Source organism: Silurus meridionalis, chromosome 5 (genome assembly GCF_014805685.1).
Source record: "Silurus meridionalis isolate SWU-2019-XX chromosome 5, ASM1480568v1, whole genome shotgun sequence".
NCBI lineage: Eukaryota > Metazoa > Chordata > Actinopteri > Siluriformes > Siluridae > Silurus > Silurus meridionalis.
In genome coordinates, this window is record NC_060888.1 from 6,862,071 (window position 1) to 6,886,697 (window position 24,627).

Below are 24,627 nucleotides of genomic sequence, written 5' to 3' on the forward strand. Positions count from 1 at the left end.
TGTTGGAGTTGGTGTGCTGCAAAGATGATTGTTCTTCTGGAAGGATCTCCTCTCTCCACAAAGAAACACTGGAGCTCTTTCAGAGTGAATATCGGGTTCTTGATCACCTCCCTGACTACGGCTCTTCTTCCCCTATCTCTTAGTTTGTCTAGGTGGCCTGCTTTAGGAAGAGTCCTGGTGGTTTTAAACTCCTTCCATTTATAATTGAGGTCACTGTGCTCATTGGGATCTTCAATGCTGCAGAAGTTTTTCTGTTCCCTTCCCCAGATCTGTGCCTCGATATAATCCTGTCTCTGAGGTCTACAGACAATTCCTTGGACTTCATGGACTAGTTTGTTCTCTGAAATGCACTGTTAACTGTGGGACCTTATATAGACAGGTGTGCGCCTTTCAGAATCATTTCCACTCAAATGAATTTACCACAGGTGGAAATCACGGTGGAGAAACAACTTCTCAAGGTTGATCAATAGAAACAGGATCAAACAAAGTTCTTCCACATTGTCATTATGGGGTATCTTTCAAGAATTTTTAGGAAAATTATGACTTTAACATAACAAAACGTGAAAAAACTGAAACTCTATGAACACATCCGGATGCACTGTAATCCGATCTTTTTTTGTTACAACATGAAAAGTTACAACATGAAAATTGATGTTTCACTTCATGTACATAATTTGTTTTAACATGAAATAAAACCTTTAAATGCAGTTAACTTTCATATAGAGACAATTAAGTGTGTTTTTGCAACCTTTAAGCATATTTTCAAAGAATATTTCTAGCAAAGTAAAATAAATGTCAATGAAAAATCATGGACACATAATGTGCTTAAAATGATGCATATAGTCAATCATATATCTTCCAATGATTGGAGTTACAATTTTTTGCCAACAGATTTGTAACGTTTATAACGTTTACATTTAGAGAACGTATATATATTGTTTGAGAGTTAGCAATTTATCAAAGTAAAATTGTTTGTCATTATGACAAAGCTGTTTAAAAAAACAAGTATTCCTCTGACTTACTGCCATTTATTTTTTTTGCGTAAGGCGCATGTGCAACATCTACATTTTTGCCTTAATAATATTATAATAATAATAGTTATTTTATAGCATTTTAAATATAACATTTGAATTGTTTGCTTAATCAATTAGTGGCAAGACTCTTTTTTTGAGAGTGTCAGCTGTTTTAACAGCTGACTATTTCAAAGATATCTATTATTTCAATAATCTAAATATTTTGAATTGTTTGAGGCTAGGATAGAACTATGTCTATGTCTTCATTATTTATGGTAAAAATAAGTTTCTAAAATTACTTTTCATAAACTTTTGTTTTTTAATGTTAAAATATTTTCACCTCAGCAGTAGTTCACACTCTGTTGTGTTTTAAGTTTTAATTTTTGTGTGTGTGTGTTTTCTTGATTAACAAGGAAACAGATTAATTAGCATGTTGTTATGAACAATGTAAATCCCATCCATGACTAAAGAGTCCCTTAAGTATTCTTACTCGCTATCTTTTTTTCTTACTAAAGATCACAAACAGTGCCAGCATTAATCCTGTTCTCACTCAGAATAAAAAACAGTAAAAACTAGTCTTCAAACTAGACCACTGCATGCTCCTACAGGTTATAAATCAACATGCCATACACTTGAAAGAAGTGAAAATTGATGAAGCTTGCAGTCTTCAGAAACAAATGAAGAGTAAGTGGTAAGCGTATAATAGATGTACTTTGAAAGGTAAGTCATGAATTATCAGGGTTTATAAGTTGGTCCATAGCTGTCAAGTGTAGCACTCGAGCTTCAGCTAGAATTTGTTTCCTTCAGCAAAATCCAACTATGTGCCTCATGTCTAATAGGCTAATTAAACTCTTTAGTCACTGTGGCTAAGGATATGCGAGTATTCGCAAAAACACAGCAGAGGACCTTCATAAAAGAAAAATCATCTAATGAACTTTCACTGTTTGTTTCATCACTGTGACGAACAGACATTTCAAGTGCATGATTGTTCTTACAAGATAAAAAATAAATCCTCATTAACAACTGGAAAGCAAGTGCATTTAGGGGGAAACATTGTGGGCAAGTGGATTTGTTTTTTAAATAGGCACCATTATCAGAAAGGTTAGCAAAACCAAACTAAAAATTCCTATCATATTAATGCTGACTATTTTTTGTGCTCATGTAGAATCAAAAGGTGTTGATGAATGCCAATCTGCTGAAAAAAAAAAAAGTTAATCAATGATGCCCACAAATCCTTATAAAAGAGCTGAAAGCAACAAAATAATGACCTGACAATGAAAAATCACCATAGAAAGAATGTGGTATGTGCTAAATCGTCCAATAATGCAGCTCAGCCTTAGCAGTGCATCACTATCAAAAATACACATTATTTCCTCCTTCTTTTAAAGTATAAAAAAATGTCCACCCAATTGAATGGCTATTATTATTTTTCGATTTGTTGTGAATTGATTTACTTTAGTTTATTAATATTTACATTAATATAACTTTTTCTAAAGTAATGTAATTTTTAAAGTTTAAAACAGAGCACACAGTCTACCCTGTTTGGTGGCTTGTTGTGTGTTTGACCAGTTAAGTGTTTATCCGCTCATAAATAAAAAGGAACGACAGATATCACATGTAGTCAAGTAAAAAGTAAGGTATTTGATTTAGAGAGAACGTAGAGATGTTAAAGTAAAACTCCCCAAATGGAAATACTCTTGTAAAGTAAGGATGGTTTCCCTTTTTGAGCCTGGTTCTTCTCAAGGTTTCTTCCTCATAACATCTAGGGAGTTTTACCTTGCCACAGTCACCCCAGGCTCGCTCATCAGGGATAAATACAACAAAATTCATTTTAATTCTTAAAATCTCTAAAGCTGCTTTGAGAAAATGTCCATTGTGAAAAGCTTTATAAAAATAAACTTGAACTTAAAGTACAGATGCATGGAAAAGCTTTGTTACCGTGTACCACTGCTTGTTAACCAGTTAATTCATAGAAATTAACAATTTGACACTAATGTGTCTGCTTATAAGTAAATTTACGTATACAACATTTCTTGTGTACAAGTTCTTGCAAATAATTTATGAATAAATTTGTTCATATTCAGGTTGAAACAATGTTCACTTATTGTAAGAACTATGATTTATTCCACTGCTTGCTACAATAAGAATATTAGAGTAAAACAACATGCAAAACCAAATCCTAGTCAATGCTATGGGCTGAGAAACCTCTGGAGGAAAACCCTTTCATCCAAGCTTACATGTACAGTCTCAGATGCATGTATTTAAATGTTATTTTTCTGAAGAATTTGCCTTCCAGCCAAACCAGACGTTCCAAGCAAAGCAAAACATTCTGGTTGGGCCAAGAGCCATTTTCTAATGATGATCAGAATGAAACCATTGAGGAACCCTGCTATTTGATAATCTTCAAAATGGCTTCTCTTTAATGCCTTCAATCTTTCAAACTCATGCTTATCTCAACATGAGGACATGAGGTCTGCAGCACATTAACGTCAGGGAAACATAGAACTCTGTTTCATTGCTGATCCCCCAAGCCCTGCTTTCAGCACATCATCCAAAGGAGAAAATGGAAGAAAATCCCAATGATATCGCTGATGGCAAAATGATCCTAAAGTACCCATGTAGAACAAACAGGCATATCAATAACTACACCATGGAATAAGCTTAGCACAAACCAAACACAGACAACATCTTTGGCCAGATGTTATTCTGGTTTGCCCATCTGGTTTATAATCAGGATGTTATTCTGGTTCGTCCATCTGGCTCCGGATCAGCTGAACTTACTCTAATATTAGACTTGGGCTCACCGGTGCAGGAGAAGATACTGGTGAAGATCAGCAACAACAATCAGGCCTAATGAGCACCGAGGGTTCTCAGAGCATGGTGGCAGCCAGAGGAGGCTTGGCAGGCAGCCCACAAGCTCATACCATCTGCCCCCCCAGTGTGACTCACACGCTTAAATATGCTCTGAGAAATTTCTAATAGTCCTCAAACTCAACACATCCCGCACTAGTTACAAAGCACAGTCTGGGGGGATGTTGGCTGCAAAGGCAACCTGCTGCCCTCGTATACACTAATCGAATTTGTAATGATCGGTGGTAATTAGACCATAGGAAATGAGAATAAAAGCCAAACAGTGCTCCAGGGAGAAGCAATAGGGATCTTCAAGTTAAATAATCATTGCACAAGAGTCAGTCATGGTTAGAAGACAGCACAGCACTTATATAGATCTAAGATGTCCTCTAACTTGGCAAGCGAGGATGAAACAAGATATTTTTTCCCCATTATGATTCACAAAATCAATTCCAAGAGAAAAATGCAAGCTTAAATATAGTTTCACAATACATGGGGAAGACATAGTGAACGTGTAATACCTTTTCAGGGATCAACTGGCCATTCAAATGCAATTGATAAAAGGCCGAAGTCCATATCCATTTTTAGAGTTGTGTCGCAAGGGCAGAAATGTGGGTGGAATGTAAGATCTGTGAATCTGTTGCTCTCTATCTTTTTCATTACTGTGGTTAAAGAGGAACAGTAGTAAGGGTAATGGAAGGGATAGGTCAGTGTAAAAGGTGTTGGCCTTCTGAACAAAAGGTTGTGAGTTCAAATCCCAGCATCACCCAAGGTGTCACTGCTGGGCTTGGGTGTAAGCCCCTTATCCCTCACTGCTGACAGCTCAGCTGCATAAATGAGTTTATTCTAAGTCTCTATTGGATAAGGGTGTCTGCCAAGATTGCATAAACTTAAACGAACTGCATTTAAAACTCTACATTACTTCATTTGGTAAGTCTGTTATGATCAGTACATAATGAAGGCTACTTGTGCACAAGGCTAAAGTTATTAAGAATAGATCATCAGGATATCAAGCGAGCATAGAAAAACTCAAGAGGTGATTTCAATTGAATTGAGTCTCTTAAAGAGAATCCAAGATCATTGACTCTTATGCTTTTTACCTCTTACTACAGCAAAATAAAAACAGAGGATTTCTGATAAACTAGTGAGCAAAAATAGGGCAAAAAATAGAAAAACTCACTAAAAGTAAAATTCTCTGTTTTTGGTGGGGTTTTTTCCTCATTGTTGTGTAAAAAGGGGGGTGTGCGTATATTAGTGGCGGGCCGTGCATTTGATACCTGGGCATTCAGTGGGGACTTACCGACTTAATCCACCTCTTAATACCACCACTATCCTGTCGCAATTATACAAACCATCAATACTGTACAAAAACGCAATATAACAATGTGTGGCATTACAGAGAGAGAAAGGAATTTCGCATATGGAGGGTAAATATCATTTTCAACCTACATCATCTGGAGCAGTTCAGAAATCAATATTTGCCTAATAACATGACAAAAAAAAAATGTAAACAAAATACAACCTACTCACAAGAGATGCATACTCATAATTTGCACCACTCCTCAGAGGCAGTAAAACAGTGGTACGGTCATATTCACTGGTCCGGAAGTGGCAAACAAACCATGCTTGGCTGTAATAGTTTCCCTCTGACCAAATAGGATAGAAACATGCTGACACTATTCTTTGTCAGCTAGCTAGTGTATGAAATATGTTATACAGTACAATGTGCAAAAATGAGAACTATAGTAAACTAGTAAACATATAAACAATAAATGTTCAGAGTTTCAAAAAAAAGCAGTCGAGTAGCTGCTCAGGATGCTCTGGCTGATCCCTCTGTAGAACATGGTCTGGATGGAGGGGTGAGCTTTCCTCAGCCTTCGCAGAAAGAAGAGGCGCTACTGGGGTTTCTTGCTGATGGAGCTGCTGTTGAGTGACCAGGTGAAGTTCTTCACCAGATGAACACCAAGGAATTTGTATCCATTAATGCTCAGTGGAGAATGGAAGTTCTGTGCTCTCCTAAAGTCAACAACCATTGCTTTAGCTTTGTCCACATTCTGGGATAGGGTGTTGCTTCTACAACAAGCTGTTAGCTGTTGCACCTCTGATCTGTATGCTAACTTAAGGTTCCTGCTAATATTACCCACCACAATGTGCTATTGATGAACTTTGCATTGCTACACAGTTGTAAGACAGCAGAGTGAACAGAAGTGGGCTGAGCACACAGCCCTGAGGGGCCCAAGTGCTTAGTGTGGTGGTGCTGGAAATGCTGTTCCCAATCCAGACTGCCTGCGGTCTCCCAGTCAGGAACCCAGAATCCAGCTGCAAAGGGAGGTGTTCAGGCCCAGTAGCCTCAGCTTCCCAATAAGATGCTGAGGGATGATTGTGTTAAATGCTAAACTGAAGTGTATAAACAGCAGCTGTACATATGTGTCCTTATTATCCAGGTGGCCGCTAATTGCTTTCCCACATTACCTTTACCCAACATGCTTTACACTTTTATACATATCTGTTCAGGTCCTGACACTCATGGGAATTAATCATCTTAAGTAGAGGGCTTTTACTAACCCAGCCATTATGGTTGCACAAGCCAGTGCACTCTTAGTGTCGGTCCCAAGCCAGGATAAGTGGGGAGGGTTGTGTTAGGAAGGGCATCCAGCATAGAACATGTGCCAAATCAAATATGCGGATCACGAGGGGGGTTTGGAGAAGGATGATCGGCTGTGGCGACCCCTAATGGGAGCAGCCGAAAGAAGAAAAAAAAGTAGAGGTCTTTCACTAATGCAATAATAGCATTGCTGTCCATTTTAAGGAGGACGATATCCAGAATGGAAAATGCCACAATGTTTTTGGTGTCCAGGTCAACGATCAACAGTTCTAATGGTGACAAAGAGCTACGAAATTATCCCCACAAGGCATCTGAAGCATTTGAGTAGTAGGCTTACGTTTATTTATGCAAAAAGTGCTTGTCACATAATTGAAAACCAGCTCCAACCAAAGCAATCAGCTCCAACCATTAATTTTCTAGTACACAATAGTATGAAAAAAAATTAAAAGCCAAAAGAAAAAAGAGCCAAAAACATAATAACAAGCTGTGTTTGCTGCTAACGAGCTACTACATCCGAGCAAGATCCATTATTTGCGATGGGACATGTTCATATATATGTATAAAATAGAGAGAATTTAATTGGATTATTTCAACAATTAGTATAGGTATTAATCTAGCCCTAGTCATGATGAACTGTAAACCTATGAAAAGAAAATATCCTAAACTATTTGAGGTTGAAACCCTAACCAATGAATTTCAGACTATATTATTATAATTTTTATTTTAATTATTATAATTTTTATTATCATTATTATTATTATTATTATATTACACTACACCACACTACACTACATTACACACACAAATATTTTACCATCAACAGATTTCTATATTTAAATACTCGTTTTCTTTTGGAGAAAATATCTAAAACTAGCTGTAAATTTGTACAATATGATATAAACCTGGTATCACAGAAATTCTCAAATGTATATTGTGTATAGATACTGACAGCGTCTCAGCCTGACTCTGTATCAGAGTAGTACAAATCTGGGATTTATTTGTAAGTGCTGACAGCAGTGCTTCAGGCATTGAAGTGTTTGTGAGATCCTATCCTATGCGGTCTCCTTTTTTAAAGGGTTCAATGTTAAATGTTTAACTGCCAGAACAAAACACAGATTCTATGGTATGTGAGAGCAAAAGAAAAAGTAAATTCCATTTTTAAAATGGCATATAGAAGTTTATAAATAAATGCATGGATGTCAAAGGCCTAAGCAACTAAATAGTATTCTTTGTTGTTGTTTTGTTTTCTTCAACTTAATATAAAACAGAAAGAATTTCAATGTATGTGAAATTTCACTCTTGTGAAATAAAAAGGGATGTGAACTGTATAATGTCTTGAAAATATCCTAAGGTACTATAAGATGTCTCTAGGTCTTCCTTAAGTGTGTGACTTGTTTTGGCCCCAGGGTTTGGACTCGCACTCAGAGCACAAAACAACAGGGCAGAAAGTACTTGAATTAATTTGCCAGCTGTGGCTTAAACACTGGGCTGGAATGTTAAATAAAGTGTGCAGTTCCCGCTGTGCCAGAAGACATGTTAGAGTTCTGGAAAATGAGAAGCGCCGAGAGTCTAAGCGCAAAAACTGAATGAAGACACAAAAAGCAATGCAGCCTGGGAAAAGGGGGACGGTACATGAGCACTGGAAACAAATTCATTTTACAGACCTCCTATGAAAGATGGACTTAAAGCCACAAATGGAAGAGGTGTTTAAAATTTGGAAGAAGTCTAGGATTTCTTTTACACAAGAGTCGGTAGAGTTGCAGTGTGCCAGTTCTTACCACGAATAGTGCATGCAATGACATCTAGCCTGGTACATCTTAAAAGCTTTCTATCTTCAGTGACTTTTTTCATTGATGTTTGCATGCCTTTTGGAGAAGACGCTCAAGATGAATATTAAATATGTGCACATGTTTTTTGCATTTGAGAAAACAGAGCCGCCCAAGTGCAATAATCGCTATTTTATACAACATTTTTGATTAATGGTTTTGCCATTAGCAATTATTTACCAATTACTCTTTTGTATATGCACTGTGAATAATATGCCACAAATAGTGACATGATGACCTTTCAGTCATGCCCCAAATCTGAGAAAAAAAAACTCTTCCTCTATAGAAACAGTAAACCAGACACGGATTGGTGAGAAGACATTTGAATTTTAAGATAAGTGTGTGTGCCTTTGAGGGAGGTACTGTATGTGCCACAGGTAGTAGTGTAAGAGTGAGAGCACCTGAGAGAGGATGAAAAGAGGAGGGAAGGAAAAAGGTGGAGAGAGACAGAAAAAAGAGTGAGAGAAAAGGGGTGGATAAAAGCCAAGTCAGCGCTGCATTCCTCCTCTGCACAGGCCGGCTCAAAGCGAGAATGAGGGGGGAGTTAAGCATTTATCCAGATGTAGAAGGCTTGGACTTCAGGAGGTAGGGTCCGAAAGTCTTCAGTTAACACATCGGTTCAAACACATTCAGTTAGAGAAAGAGAGAGAGAGAGAGAGAGAGAGAGAGAGAGAGAGAGAGAGAGAGGACGTCTTGAGAACTAGGAGAAACAAGAAATCAACGTGGCCTCTCACGGTGAACACAAGCTAGCAGCCAATTTTTTTTCTCAACCACATATATCAAGGTAAGTCATACTTGGTGCAGTATTTTAATTTATGCTGAGATAAGCTTCAACTTATTTCACTGTATAAAGATAAACACTTTATACTGCATATAAAGTTATTTTATGTGAGAGTTGTTTTAGTTTCATCAGATGTTAAATGTCAGTTCTGTTTGCACATTAAAAAGAGTTTGGAATCATTTTACATTCAAATATTCAGACATTTATATGCAATAAGAAAAGGATGAGAGTGCTAGAACTTCTAATTGAAGCATTTCTTGGTTTATCTTTCTGATGCTATAAATTCATATGGAATTGGTTTAAATCAAGTGTGACTCAAGTTCAAGGTTTAGGACAAAGTATAAAATGAAATGCTGATGATTCATTGTTAAAATATGGCCTATGTTCTATCTTGGGCAAAGATGAAAAAGTTGGATATATGGCTTCAGAAACATCAAAAGTTCAATAAAGTTTATGGGGAATATTTATAATATAGGAGACCATTGCATGGGCTAAATATGAAAAGCATATGACTGAGTTCCATTACATATGTTGGGCATGAACCTAAGCTAAAAAAAAAAAAGAAAGAAATATTCCAAATATTTTACTAGTTTATTCTACAAGTAAGGTATATTCGACTCGTTTCATCATTATTGTAAAGATAAGTCTATTTAATGAAAAGATATGCAAGAATGGATATTAATCTTCAGAGCAACTCCAACATTTATTTATTTTTTTATTAAATGAGTTCTTCCATCCTACTTTAATTTATCTGTCCATTTATTTTTGTTAACCATTACCTACATTATCCAAAAATGCCTTTTTACTAACTGATAATACCTTAATACTGGCACTATCGGGTGAAAGCAAAGACTTTATGTGCAGAAAGCATTAACTTTCATCTCTAGTTAAAGTGCATGATGCAGCAGCACTTTAGACTTTAGGTCTGTCCACTTCTCTTACCTCCTCATCTGTACACTGTGTACAAACAGCTTCCAAATATTTATACTGTTATCAACGCCATCATGCTTGTCCTCTTGTAAATTGATAACTAGCCAAGTCTCTGCTAAAACATATTCCAGCTTTGTCATATGATCTTCGGATCTTTGAGTCAAGCAGTTGATGTCTATAGTATTTCTATGCTTGATTTCTTATTAATGTGATTCTGAATATCACTGAAAAATTGTGGATGAAAAAAGAAAAGCTCCTTTACTATCTCTTGGGAATAATGAAAACACAGCACCAACGTGAAAATTTAGAACCAGAAACATTCGAAACCATAACAAAATGTTATATGTGTATCAGGTGTATTGTGTGTACAAGTGTAATTTTTCTTTTAGGCCATTTTCTCCAAAAGGGTCGAGCATGGTGTTAAACAGTAGCTGTGTTCTTTGATGAATTGGGAATTTTACACTTCTTGCCATTTGAACCAACACTAAATTATAAGAGGATAATAAAAAAATGAATGTAGAACTGGCAAAATATTTGGTAAGAAATACTGTTGAAATTATTTAGTCCAGATGTTGGGGGAAAATGTTCAAGTGATTTAACAAACTCAGGAGAATGTTCTTCCTGTGTTGCGGTGACACGAGGTAATTCCATCAGCATCTGACCAGGGTAGCTGGAGGAACTCATTTCCCAAAATCATCATGGGTTATTATCATACCACTGACAGACAAATAAATCATGCCTCACATTTGGTGATTTTCCCACACAAAATGAAACAAGAAGAATCTGGAGCAACTAAAGCTGGCGAATAAGCAATAAAAGGAGAAAACATAGGCCTAACTGACAGTCTTTGCCCTGCAGTCTAAATATGTTGCCTTAAAATATCCGTCTAGAAACTGATGGTGTAATTGGGCTGTCGAGAGCTTGCTTGCGGAGAAAAGCACTTGAGCAATGACTTATTTCTTAAGGACTCAGCAGTTCCGTGGGGGTGGAAAGATGCAATACACCCCCCCATCTCCCTCATTCACCGTAATTGTGTAATGCACAGGATAAATGTGAAGGGGATAGAAAGGGGCAATACTTTACTAGAATCCGCTGACTTGATTACCAATTATTAGCGCGGTTAAATAAAGCAAACCCTTTAAAGACTTCTAAGCACTTCATTTTAAAATAATCAGTACTCTGGCGCGTGACACCATGCAAATTAGCCAACCGTGTCATGAGAGTTCTTTGTGGTTAGTGAGTCATGTTGTAATAAGGATGTTACCACTTCTCACACAGTAGGAAAAGAAACTAGGCTTGTTGTTTATATTGGGAGTACTTGAAGTCGGCAGCACGGATACCACAATGAAGCTAATTTCTGTTTAAAATGTAGGGCCTATTATAAGCCATACAGGCACAAAGGAGATCAATTAAAACAAATGCTTTTTTTTTTTTTCGCTTTAAGCCCACCCTAGAACACAGTTTATACCTCGTATCTATTATAGCCAGTCTGGAATTTTTTGTTAGACATTATAATGATTCTAATAAATATGATATTTATACCACAGCACCTTCGAATTCTGATTGTTCAGAAGGTGTTGAGTAATTTATATATACAGTAACAGTAGTTCTAACAGTAGAGTGGGCTGTATACGACAGATGTAACACATAAACAGATTTTTAAATGCATGTAGTTTTTTTTACAAGGTTAGGTTTATTTAGCTTTTGTGGAATTCCCAGAATTAGCTCTTTGTAAGTATAGGGTAAATAATGAGGTAAAGCTGTAATATTTTGACACAACAAAGTCTTTAGGACAGAAGGTTTTGCAAAAAACCAAGCTTAATTTTTCTGTATTCAGTTTGGTTTAGTAGATTTAGTACTAAACCATTTAGTAGATGGACGAAATAGCCTGTTAGCCTTGTGTGATATCAGATGTGGACAAAGTACACACAATGCACAAGTTAAAGTAGAGATCCACTCCATATTACTCCAGTAAAAGTGCTTGAATAAAAGTACAAAAGTATTTGCCTCCAAATGTAATTACGTATCCAAAGTACTATGATTTATTATGGCTATTATGAGTCAAACACTGATTGATATTTATTAATATTATCATGAGCCCAAAACCTTCAAAACTATTTGCGCAAATGAGGCCACGGGTGTTGTGGCAAGTTTGAGTCAGGAGTTTCTTTCATCATTTATTCCTCTTAAAATGGTTTGCTTGCTGTTGACACTGAACTGTATGTTGATGATAAGTAGATACCACCAAGCAGCAATCAAAACAAGTTTATTACGGAGCGTGCACTTGAACCTGACTGGTGGCTTGCTGTGTGTTTGACCAGTTAAGTTTTGTAGTTGAGTAAAAAGTTATAGATTCCAAAGATATTTGACTATGAAATGAGTAAAAGTCTCCCCAAATGGAAATACTTCAGTAAAGTACAGATGCCTAAAAAGCTACTTAAGTACAGTAACAATTTACATTTACTTTATTACTGTCCACCACTGTGTGATATTGACATTTCAATTGACACACTTCCCTTATGGTTCTACACAACAACAAAAAAAAAATTTCTTACCAAGTTAGCATCCTGATAACAATATACTCTTGTGTCATACCACTAGATTTTGTAATCTGTGCATGAATGTATATTTACATTGATTTCCCATCCACAGGCTGGATGATGGCATGAAAGAGACATGGCTCCTCTGGGTGTCTCTGCTCCCTGGCTGAAGGCAGCATTGTATCTGCTGCTCCTCATTTTGCCTGCTTGCGTGTGTGTGTGCCCGAGGTCCTGCAGCTGCCCCAACCCCAAAGAGGTGCACTGTACTTTTCGCCATCTCCTATCTCCCCCGCGGAACCTGCCCAAGGACACAGAGCGAGTAAATCTGGGGTAGGCATGATATATATATATATATATATATATATATATATATATATATATATATATATATATATGTGTGTGGCCACTTGCTCTTTACCGTATAAGATTCAATAAGATTTGTTGTGTGCATGCATTAAAACCATGAAAACGCTAAAGAATGCATAGTGCCAGCATGAGCTGCTAACTAGGAAATGACTAGCAGCTAACACTGGCGCTTAAAATATTTTTAAATTGTTTAAAAAATGTTGGCATTTGAAAATATATAATTGTAGCTAATGTATTTTGCATACTTTCATACTTATCAGCATTATCTGACTACAAATGAATCTTTTTCTATTCTTTTTCATGTAACATATCTCCCATGAAGCTATAATAGCATTGTGGCTGTGGGGACGTCAGATTATGGACATCTACACCAGCTAGAGATGATTATGTTGCATGGGAATGAGATCAGCACTGTAGCTTCAGGATCTTTTTACCAATTACGTTCCCTCCAGGTGTGTGTGTATATATATATATATGCATATGTGCATGTAAGCTTTCTTGAATATGTCTGTGCATGCAGAATCTATAACAACTTTGTCATGAATATGTTTTAATGTGCAGAAAAATACAGCATTTTTATTTCCTTCTTTCAGGGGTGTTCAGATTTATCCACAAATATCCACAGGTGTGGGTCCTGCTTGTTTGGAAGGAAATCAGGACCCACACCTGCCCTTTGTGGAAGACTAGACACCACTGCCTTAAGTATTACCACAAAACTTTCATATATGGTACAATTGTTTTTCCTTATAGATATTGAAGCTGAGTTACAACAGGCTAACAAGAATAGAACCCAGTATGTTTGAGGGCCTGACAAGCTTGGTTCGCCTTCATCTAGACCACAACCTAATTGATTTTATTGAGCCTTTCTCTTTTAATGGACTAACATCACTGAAACTGCTTCAGCTGGAGAGCAACAGGTTGCAGGATCTTCATCCACACACGTTCACCACAATCTCTCTTCTTGGGACATTCTGGGGTTCAGGCCTACGGCACCTGTACCTAGCAGACAACCAGATAGAGTACTTGCTGCCCGGTACATTTCAACACCTGAGCAGACTTGAAGTCCTCTCTCTGCATAACAATCCGTGGACTTGTGACTGCCAAATCCTTTGGCTTTTAGAATGGCACAAGAAACATGATGGTGAGATTTCAACACCTGCCATTATTATCATGTTGTTGTTCTTTATTTTGGTTCAAGTGGGCTATAAGTGTTAATCCTGCTGCAGTATTTAAGCTTATAAATTTAAGTTCACTCTTATATTGTAAGTGTATTCATTTGTATTCATTTATAAATTTATTTTAGTCATTTATAGTGGGAAGAGAATACCCCCTACAAAAGTACTAAAAGAATTGAATCACTAATAATTTAATCAATAAACCAATCAGGCATAACTTTATGGCCACTGATCAGGCATAACATTATGACCACCTGCCTAATTTTGTGTTGGTCCCCCTTTTGCTGACAAAACAATCCTGACCCATCAAGCATTAACAATAAGTTCTTTAGCAATTTAAGCTACCAAACACATGGGCCTGCCTTCTCTCCCCACGTGCATCAATGAGTCTTGGTCGCCCATTACCCTGACGCTGGTTTACCACTGTTCGTTAGCACTTTTGATACATACTGACCACTGCAGACCAGGAACAGCACACAAGAGCTGCAGTTTTGGAGACGCTCAGACCCAGTCGTCTAGTCATCACAATTTGGCCCTTTTCAAACTCACTTAAATCCATACGCTTGCCCATTTTTTCTGCTTCTAACATGTAAACTTTAAAGACAAAATGTTCACTTGCTTGCTTAACATATAAAACTCTTAAACTTTCAACATATAAAACTAACAGTTGCCATGATGAAGAGATATTTAGTTTCATTCAAACTATAGGTCAGAATGTTTTAATGTCAAAATTTTATGCCTGATCGGTTTATGTACATAAAAGAAAAAAAAAAAGCATAACAATTGCCACAATTATTTTCCAAACGTTATTTTGGTCAATGGATTTACAGAAAAAATGCTCTGCTTCCTTACAGGAGTGATTAGGTGCAAGAAGGAATCATCCAGTGAGACTTGTGCTGTCTGTGCTTCACCACAACCTCTTAACAACAGCCAGATTTTCCAGCTTTCAAAACAGCAGTTGGCCTGTGACAGGCCTTTGATACAATCCCCACTGAAGCTGGGCGAGTATAGTGCATCAGAGGACCAGGAACCAGACCTTCCATACACCAAGGACTTGAGCGTCCACTGGGCCACTTGACGTTCATGTTGTCTGACAGCCATGGGAACAGGGCCCATGTGGCTTGTGATGTAAACCATCCAGTTGAAGGAACCTCCATGGTATGGGAGAAGGTGAAAAGGTCAGATGATGTGGCAGTGAATGTAACCTTATTAACGCTGCTTGAGTGTGAGATTGACAGGGATGAGCTCCAAAACCTATGGAGACTTGTTGCATACTACTATGAAAGTCCAGCCACCTTGGTGCAAGGAGCGAGGCATGAAAACACTTCAAAGGTGACCTTTCAGTACTCCCAGGTCTCAAACGAGGACTCTCCTTATTTTACTGAACTCAAAGGACATTTAATGGCTGAACCAGCCTGGTTGTTGCAACCAAAGGTTACAATTCAGTTAAACAGACACAAAACAACAACAAAAAAACTGGTCATGAACTTTTCTACATTTATATCGAAGCAGATCAATGGACGAGGAGAACAAGAAGATATCGTCTCTTCTTGGGCTATGATTCTAAGAGGAAACCTGGGAAGGATTCAAATTGTGTTGGAGCACTCTGAGGCCATTCTTAACTGTAATATACTGAGTTCAGGGCATCTGACAGTTGAGTGGATGCTTCCAGATCTTACTACTTTGGACAAAACAGATTCCCACAGAATTACATCAGACCACAACAGATTAGTTATCAAGAACACAAGCTTGTCTGACAGTGGACTCTATCACTGTTTTGTGCGTACTGAGACAGGAGTAGACATTGTTTCATATAGGCTTATGGTTAGGGAACGTCTTCTCAGTCCTAGTGACCTAAATGGAAATAAAATTTCTTTGGAGAATGGAGAATACCTTAGTCTTCCCTGTTCAGTTACTTCACCACAGCCAATTGAAACAAGATGGTTCCTACCAAATCATCAGATTCTAAAGGCATCCATTGAAATGGGTCGAATCTATGTGTCACAAAATAACACTCTGGTCATAAAACAAGTAAAAAATGAAGATGCTGGGGAATACAGCTGTTTAGCTGCTAACATCCATGGAGCAGATATGTTGTCTCATTTGGTTGTTTTAACAGATGAAAAAGAGGAAGACGTCACAGGTGTTAGCGTGGTCAAGGGTAAATCACCACTGTATGGCCAGGAGGAGGATGCTGAGGGGTCAGGATACCAAGAAATCAAGCAGTTCACTGTTACACAAACACCACCCAGGGTACTCGGAAAAGATAGGAATGCAGGTGGACCTCATCGGCAGGGTTTTAATAGAAAAAAGATCAATGAGAAAGTGAGGAAACCAAATAAATCAGTCAAACAGCTTGATCCAGGCCGATGGGCACAAATCTTAGCAAAAGCCAATGCTAAAGTCTTGACTGTGCAACCAGTAACAGCTATGACAACAGCAGCCACAATAGAAGTGCAAACAACAACAACAACAACAACTACACCCACTACAACCAGCACAACTCCAACCACTGCTGATCCTGTCACTCTTTCTTTTACTACCAGTGCTACTACTAATAGTCATAAAAATAATTTCAATACTAGGCAGATGGTACCGTCCAGTAACAGAAAGCCTACAGACCACAATTCACCACACCAAACAAATGTCCATCAAAATCCTGATGATTTAAAAATGTCAAAAATGGCTTCAATAAACCTTTACTCAACCACATTATCTCCTATTAGTTTAAACGTGCGACCTGTGACAAAAATTGAGAAACCAAAAACAGAGGAAAAAATAAGGGTGAATAATCGCATACCCAACACAAGACGAAGACCACAACACAGGAGAAGACCTCAGTCAAGAAGGCCACAGAGACCAATGCGTCCCCCACCAACAGAAGTAACATTCACAACTGTATTAACTACAACAGCTCCTGAACATCTCATCACCATAGACACTCACTCTGAAACTACAAATCAGAGACCTGAAAGAAAACCACTTACAGATTCAGATATTTTAAGTGAACATGGACCTCAAATCAAAAACAAAGTAGACATAACTGTGAAGTCTCAAGCTAACAAAAAATCTACATTACCAAAGGAAATAAAACTTACCACTACAACTTCTGAGGCTCCTGTTATGCTAGTACTAACACAAGATAAGTGGCATGGACAAAAAAACATTGAGAACATTTATTGGAGTAGCAGCATAGCAAATAAAGAATATAATAACCAAAAGATCACAAGTACAAGTTCTCCTACTATTCAAATCACTAACATTAAACCTCCTGTATTTCACAAAGAGCCAACAACCACAGACAAACCAACCCTGACCATAAGCCACAGAGTGGAAATTCCATTAAATAGACCTGAAAGTCCTGGTTTGCCTGTCCACCCTTGGTTAGCTCAAAGAAAAAAACAAATATTAATTACACCTAGGCCGTATACCACTTCTTCCTTATGGACTTATACTAAACGCATTCCAGCCTGGCCCAGAGTTCATGAATCACAGCATCAACCTTCAGAACGAACCTTGCATTCAGTGCATTCAAGTGGAAGGAATGCAGGGTTCACTAATCGGCCTGAAATCACAGCACAAACAGCGAACCCCACACCTTACATCCCGCGGTCATCAGCAACCCCCCTTCCAAAAACTGTAGTACCACAAAGTAGCTCATCCCATGTAAGGGACTACTTGCTCTTTAACAGGCTTCGAAACCGATACCGACAATCCCAGATTGACGCCCAGCGTTTAGCCCAGTCGGGAAAGCTAGTTACTTCAAAACCAAGAATTTACCAGCCCACTCTAAAACTACATCCAGCCCCAGATTATCCAAGTATATACAAACCTGTAACACCCCCGTCAATTATAGCAACTACTAGCAAACCACACTCCACGGCCAGCATACTATATGGCAGTCGCTGGCACTACAGTAACTTTCAACCAAAGAAATTGAGCACTGCTCTGCCCTTTCCAAACCTGATGGGGAGTGGTGTCAAGCCAAGAATAATGACAGTTGACTCAGCTGCTGTGTCTGCGCTGGCGGAAAAAAATGTTCTGCTGCGTTGTCAGGCATCAGGAGACCCCAAGCCTGTTATTTCCTGGACAAAAGTCTCTACAGGTAGGTAACCAATATGAATACAGGGTATACACTATATGGCAGACATTTTGTGGATAACTGACCACCACATTAATATGTGCTTTTGAATATTACATTCACTGGGGATGAAGAGAAATCCTGCTTAAAAGATTTTGAAAAATAGAATGTGGAATTTGCCAATTTAGGCACAAAACCATTAGCAAGGTCAGGCACTGATGTTTGGAGAAGAGGTCTGGGGTGCACCTCTGAGCATTCCAGTTGATCACAAATGTGTTCAGTGTGGTTGAGGTTAGGGTTTTGTGCAGGATACTTGAGTTCTTCCATGCCAATGCTGGCAAACCGTGTCTCACACTGTGTACATTGTAATTGTCATAAAAACAGATTTGGGCTAGGCTAGGAAACTGCCATGCCATAGCATGCAAAGACATAACGCAAATTTGGGTGCTTACCACTTTGTGGTGAATGTATGAGAAAAGGCCCTTGGGTGTGATGTTCAGGTGTCTATAAATGTTTGGCCATATAGGGTACATACACAATATATAATCTGTAACAAAAGTGTATGATAGTTGATTATACACCAAACAGGCATAACATTATGACCGGTGAGTGAATAACACTTTTCCCTTTATCATGGCACCTGGTAGTGGGTGGGATATATTAGGCAGCAAGTGAACCTTTTGTCCTTAAAGTAGTTGTGTTAGAAGCAGGAAAAATGGGCAAGAGATGGATTTGAGCGAGTTTGACAAAGCCCAAATTGTGCTGGCTACACAACTGGGTCAGAGCATCTCCAAGTCTTTCAAAATTTTCACAAAGATGAACCATTATACATCAGAATTTTACAGCACCATAGTGAGAGTTGTGCAAATTTTAAAACAATACATTATATACACCTGTTAATTTGTGTCTGCTTATTCCTCTTAATACAGCAACAGTACTCAGGTTCCCTTTATATATGTCCCATACAGGTGCTACAATTCAAGCCAGCACCAAACATGGACAACGATTTGAGGTTCTTCCAAATGGTTCCTTTGTCATAAAGAATGTACAGTTGCAGGACAGAGGTCAGTACCTTTGTACTGCACAGAACAAGTTTGGCTCAGATCGCATGGTGGTCACTCTTATTGTACAGACAGAACCTCCCAAAATAGAGGGCCCCAAATACAGAGAAGTCTCAGTGTACATGGGGAAACAAATAAGCTTGGATTGCATTGCAGTAGGCAAGCCCCAAGCACAAGTCTCCTGGATTCTTCCGGACAGAACCATAGTGCGGGACTATATGCTTCCTGATCGACCCATCTCACTTTTTCCAAATGGAACACTCAGCATTCAGTCAGCAAACTTTTCCACTAAAGGCAACTACAAGTGTATTGCCAGTAATGCAGCAGGTGCTGACACTCTGACCTATCAGCTACACGTTGCAGCATTGCCACCAACGATCAAGGAAGAGTCCTCTGAGAGTTTACACATTAATCGTGGAAGAAGTATCTCTGTACACTGCACAGCAAAGGGAGAACCTGAGCCTCTTCTTAAATGGATTCTTCCTGATGGTTCTCAACTGAAACCTACACAGTTCATAGGGCGGCGTGTCTTTGTTTTCCCTAATGGCACACTCTACATCAAGAGTCTCATCCCTGCGGATGCAGGAGGATATGAATGTTCGGCCACAAATGTGGTTGGGCTTGCTCAAAGAGTGGTAAAGCTGGATATAAGGCAGGAGTCTGCAGGTCTTTGGAAAGGTCCGTCTCAACAGCATAGTGTTTCGGCTATGTATGGTTCTACAGTGTTCCTACATTGCCCTGAGTCAGCTGACTACCACAGAGGTACGGTGTGGAGGCTGCCATCTAAAACACTGTTGGAACATCAGTACAGGTATGAACATATCGCAAACAAACAAAGTAAACAAAGAAACATTTATATTAGAGTTTGAATTGCATTATACTGTTATTCTATTGCATAACTTTCTACATAAATACTTCACAAGCCACAGGCCCACTAGTGTATCAGGCAGGATTCTGGACAAAACACAGCGGGTCAGAGATAATTGAAAACACACCTGTTTATACTGGAAAAATATATCGTCATTATTGTTATTCAAACAATGTCTGAAAACCATTAAGCAATCTATAGCATAGGACAGGAAACTCAAATAAATTTGGCTGATCCAGACATAACAATAATGATGTGGCACACAGGAATTTCAGTATTTATTGAACTTCAGAATCACTTCACATTGCATAACTTGCAACAATTGCAAATGCATGCCTCAATTTTACATAATTTCCTGCTGAACATGTAAGAAAACTATTCTGCAGATGTCCTTGAATAATAAAATAACAACAGTCATACAATTTATAAGAGACATTTTTACATTGTGCTTTCTGATTTGTCTCTAGTCCCTTCAGACACATCAATGCTTTCCCTAATGGTACACTCAGGATCCTGCAACTGACTGAAAAAGACAGAGGAAGTTACTTGTGCATGTATCAAAAGCCCAATGGAGAGGATATGGAACTATTTGAACTCGAGGTCCTGATGAAGCCACCTAAAATAAAGAACATGGGCGGTCAACAAAAGAGAGTTACAAATGGTGAGAACTTCCTTGTGGATTGTGTAGCTTCAGGTCTTCCAGATCCTGAGGTGTCTTGGAGTCTCCCTGATGGAACGATGATAAACAATGCTCTCCAATCAGATGACAGTGGGACTCGCAGCCGTCGCTATGTTATATTTGAGAATGGGACACTCTTGTTGCCACATATGGGAAAAAGCGATGAGGGTGATTACACATGCTATGCAAAGAACAAACTGGGAGAGGATGCAATGAAAGTGAATGTCCAAGTTGTCCAAAATTCACCCCGAATTTCCTCCAAGGACCAGGTTTTTCTCAGTTTTCCACTTGGCCAATCAGCCCATCTGAAGTGTGATGCTACTGGTGAACCTCTACCTGCAATTATTTGGATTTCACCAAATAATGAATTGATAACTTTATCTTCGGTCAAATATCAAATACTCAGAGATGGAACACTGATCATAAATAAGGTCACTTTGGCAGATCAGGGCAAGTACACTTGTGTTGCAAGAAATTCTGCTGGTGATGACATTAAGAATGTAAAACTCCAGGTAGAGGTAAGTGAGCCATATATTAATGGAAAAAGTGGACGAACTGACAGTAGACTTTTGGCAGTGTCCTATCAGACAGTTTTGATGCACTGCAAAGCCGATGGCATGCCTGAACCCCAGACAATATGGACGACACCTTTTGGTATGTCTCTGCCTGTACCTTATGTCGGAGGCAGATTCCAAGTGCATAAAAATGGTACTCTTGAATTGCGAGGCATCCGGAAAACTGATGAAGGCAAGTTTCTGTGTGTGGCCAGAAATAACCTAGGAGAGGCCACCCTAACAATTGACCTTGAAGTAGCATCACTTGCTGAAAAACCAAGCTTCCTTATTCCAAATATAGAGGTGCTGTCTCTTAAACCTGATGAAAACGAAATCCTTTTACAGTGCCAGGCTATGGGAAAACCCAAGCCAGAGTTTGTCTGGATTCTGCCCAACAGCACAGTGCTGGTTCCAGGAATGAGACTAAAAAGATTTGTTCACTCTTTGGAAAATGGCAGTTTGCATATTATTCAGCCAGTGCCCAGTGACAAAGGTGTTTATCGTTGCTTGGCCAAAAATGTTGCAGGACAAGCAGAAAAACGCTACGCTCTGGAACCTGGAAGGAAGCCTCAAATTCGAGGTACACCATCACCTATGAAGATTTCATATGGACAGACATTAAACATGCCATGTACAGTGGAAGGCTGGCCCCAAGCAACTATCGCATGGACTCTTCCAAATGGTTTGGTATTGGACAGGCCTCAAGTTATTGGACGAGTTGCCTTTCTATTAAATGGAACCCTTCAGCTTAGGGAAACTGCAAAATCTGATAGGGGTACTTACATTTGCAAAGCCACTAACACATTTGGATCATCAACACTGTCTTATCCTGTTACTATTATGGTACTTCCACCACAGATCACTATTGCACCCCCATCCATCATAAAAGTGTCTAAGGGTTCTCCAGTGACACTAAAATGCATTGCTTCTGGTACTCCTAAACCAGACATTTCATGGACCCTGCCTGGGCGTACCACACTTGTGCCCAATAATCGCTTTACCTCATTAGGTGGAATTTACATGACAGAGGATGGTAGTTTGGTCATTCAGGATCCTAGTCTTATGAACTCTGGAATTTATAAATGTAATGCTAAAAATGCCTTGGGAATGGATTTCAAAGCAACATACCTTCAGGTGAACTAAGCATGTGAAGGAAAAAATGCGTTAATCTGAAGTTAAAACGGTTTATAGATATGGACATTATATTCCTGTAAACCAGTGTAAATAGAAAGCTGCGATTCATGTTCCTGGAAAAATCTCAGCAGTTTACAAATGGGCATTATCTTTCTTTCTTCTTAAAAAGACTAGCATGTATTGTTGTAGCCTTTGGTTGGGAACCAACACTCTAACGTTCTGGAGAACCCATGAGATTTTTTTTTTTTTTTTATGTTTGTATTTAATTTATGAAAATATTAATTTGTACATGGAATTATTCATCTGCCGTTTAGACACTTACGCATCATTGGTTTAAAAATGGAAAAAAAAAAAATGATACACAAGTTTGTATTTTCATTTGAATCGTTTCTGCTGTTTATATGCAGTGTAAATGTATGTCCAGCAAACAGCATCAGGATGTAATCCATCTACAACAACACAGCCTTTCACTGTTGGAGTAGAAAGGAAGCCTTGTAGGCATAAATGTTACCATTGTTCTGACAGCTCTACCAAAAACTATACACAAGCAGCCGATTCTGTAACAGAATAACTGCTAGAGAAAAGGTTTTGGATTGGCACATTTTGAATGACCCTAATAGAATAATTTGAAGTGTAGCTCAAAATCAATAATTAAGTTGATGTTCTGCTTTTTGTGAAAATGTTTATTACTGCTGTTATGTTGTAATTCAATGTGAATAGTTTATCATTTTGCCAGATGGCCTGAGCAGCCTCTTATACTATGATTACTTAAAGAATGACTAACATTATGTGATTGTACTCATAATGTGATTGTTTAAAAAAAAAAAATGAACGCTTACAGTTTGACTGCCAGACATGGGGTATTTTCTTTTTTTTATTAATACCAAGTTATCGAAGCTGAAATAACTGATCAGTGAGGTGGTCTCATGAGTGGCATTTGCCACCTTTGAAATAAGTCTTGCAAAATAATGGAGCTGTAAGTACATCAAACCCAATACGTTTACGGAACTATAGATGAAGCAAATACATTAATATTACAATACAGTTTTAGATAGACAAACAGACAGACTGTAACAGTCTAATGTTTGGACACACTGTTTCTTTTAGTATTTTATTTTGTACATTAATGTACAATAATATGAATAGTTTTAAATACAACCCACGAAAAAAAGAACACATAAATATGTAGTAAAAATTCATTTTTTTGCACATTTTGCACACTCTTCACATTCTCTCAGTCAGCCTCATGAGGTAGTCACCTGGAATGGTTTTCCAACAATCTTGAGGAGTTTCCAGAGTTTTTGTTGGTTGCTTTTTCTTCACTCTCTGGTCCAAATCATACCCATCCACCTCAACTGGATTTAGATAAGATGATTGTGGAGCCCAGGTCATCTGATGCAGTACTCCAATAGCTACAATACAATAGCTCTTACATAACCTAGATGTGTGTTTGGGGTCATTGTCCTGTTGGAAACAAATGATGGTCCTTCTAAGTGCAAACCAGATGGGATAAAATGTCACTGCAAAATGCTGTGGTAGACATGCTGGTGTGCTGAAGTGTGCCCTCAATTTGACAAAATCCCCAACAATGTCACAAGCAAAGCACCCCCGCACCATCACACCTACTCTTAGCATTTATAGGATTTAGAACTAAAAATCTCAGATTTGGACACATTATGTTAAAGGACAGTTTTCCAATGATCTAATGTACATTTCTCTTGTTTCTTTGCACAAGTTTCTTTTGAAGTAATGGTTTCTTTCCCACCAATTCGACCATAAAACCTGCAGTCTCCTCTGAACAGTGGATTTTGAAATATGTCTGCCACTTAAACATTTATGAAAATTGTCAGTTTCTGAGGCTGGTAATTCAAATAAACTTCTCCTTTGCAGCAGAGGTAGCTCTTGGTCTTCCTTTCCTGGGCAGAACTCATGACAGCCTGTTTCATTATTGTATTTGATGATTTTGGAGATTGCACTTATGAATACATTTAAAGCTCTTTTGAAATTGTGCAAATTCAGTGAACTTCCTTTCTTAAAGTAATTAACTGTCTTTTCTTTTTACTGAGGTTTTCTTGCTATAATATGGATTTGTATAGTAGTTGTAGTAGCACTAATAGGGCTATAGCCTCTGTACCCACCCTTTCCACTGCACAAGGCAACTGAT

General features: G+C 38.3%; 1 protein-coding gene across 1 annotated transcript; it reads left to right on the top strand.

Moving 5' to 3' along the window:
* The first annotated feature begins 12,681 nt into the window (after positions 1–12,681).
* Positions 12,682–23,304, top strand: si:ch211-159i8.4 (matrix-remodeling-associated protein 5). The gene is given in 7 exon segments (XM_046848941.1): positions 12,682–12,875; positions 13,234–13,363; positions 13,662–14,052; positions 14,941–15,138; positions 15,141–18,191; positions 19,136–20,039; positions 20,564–23,304. Coding segments are annotated over 7 exon segments (6,777 nt in total). The 3' UTR covers positions 22,473–23,304.
* The last annotated feature ends 1,323 nt before the right edge of the window (positions 23,305–24,627 follow it).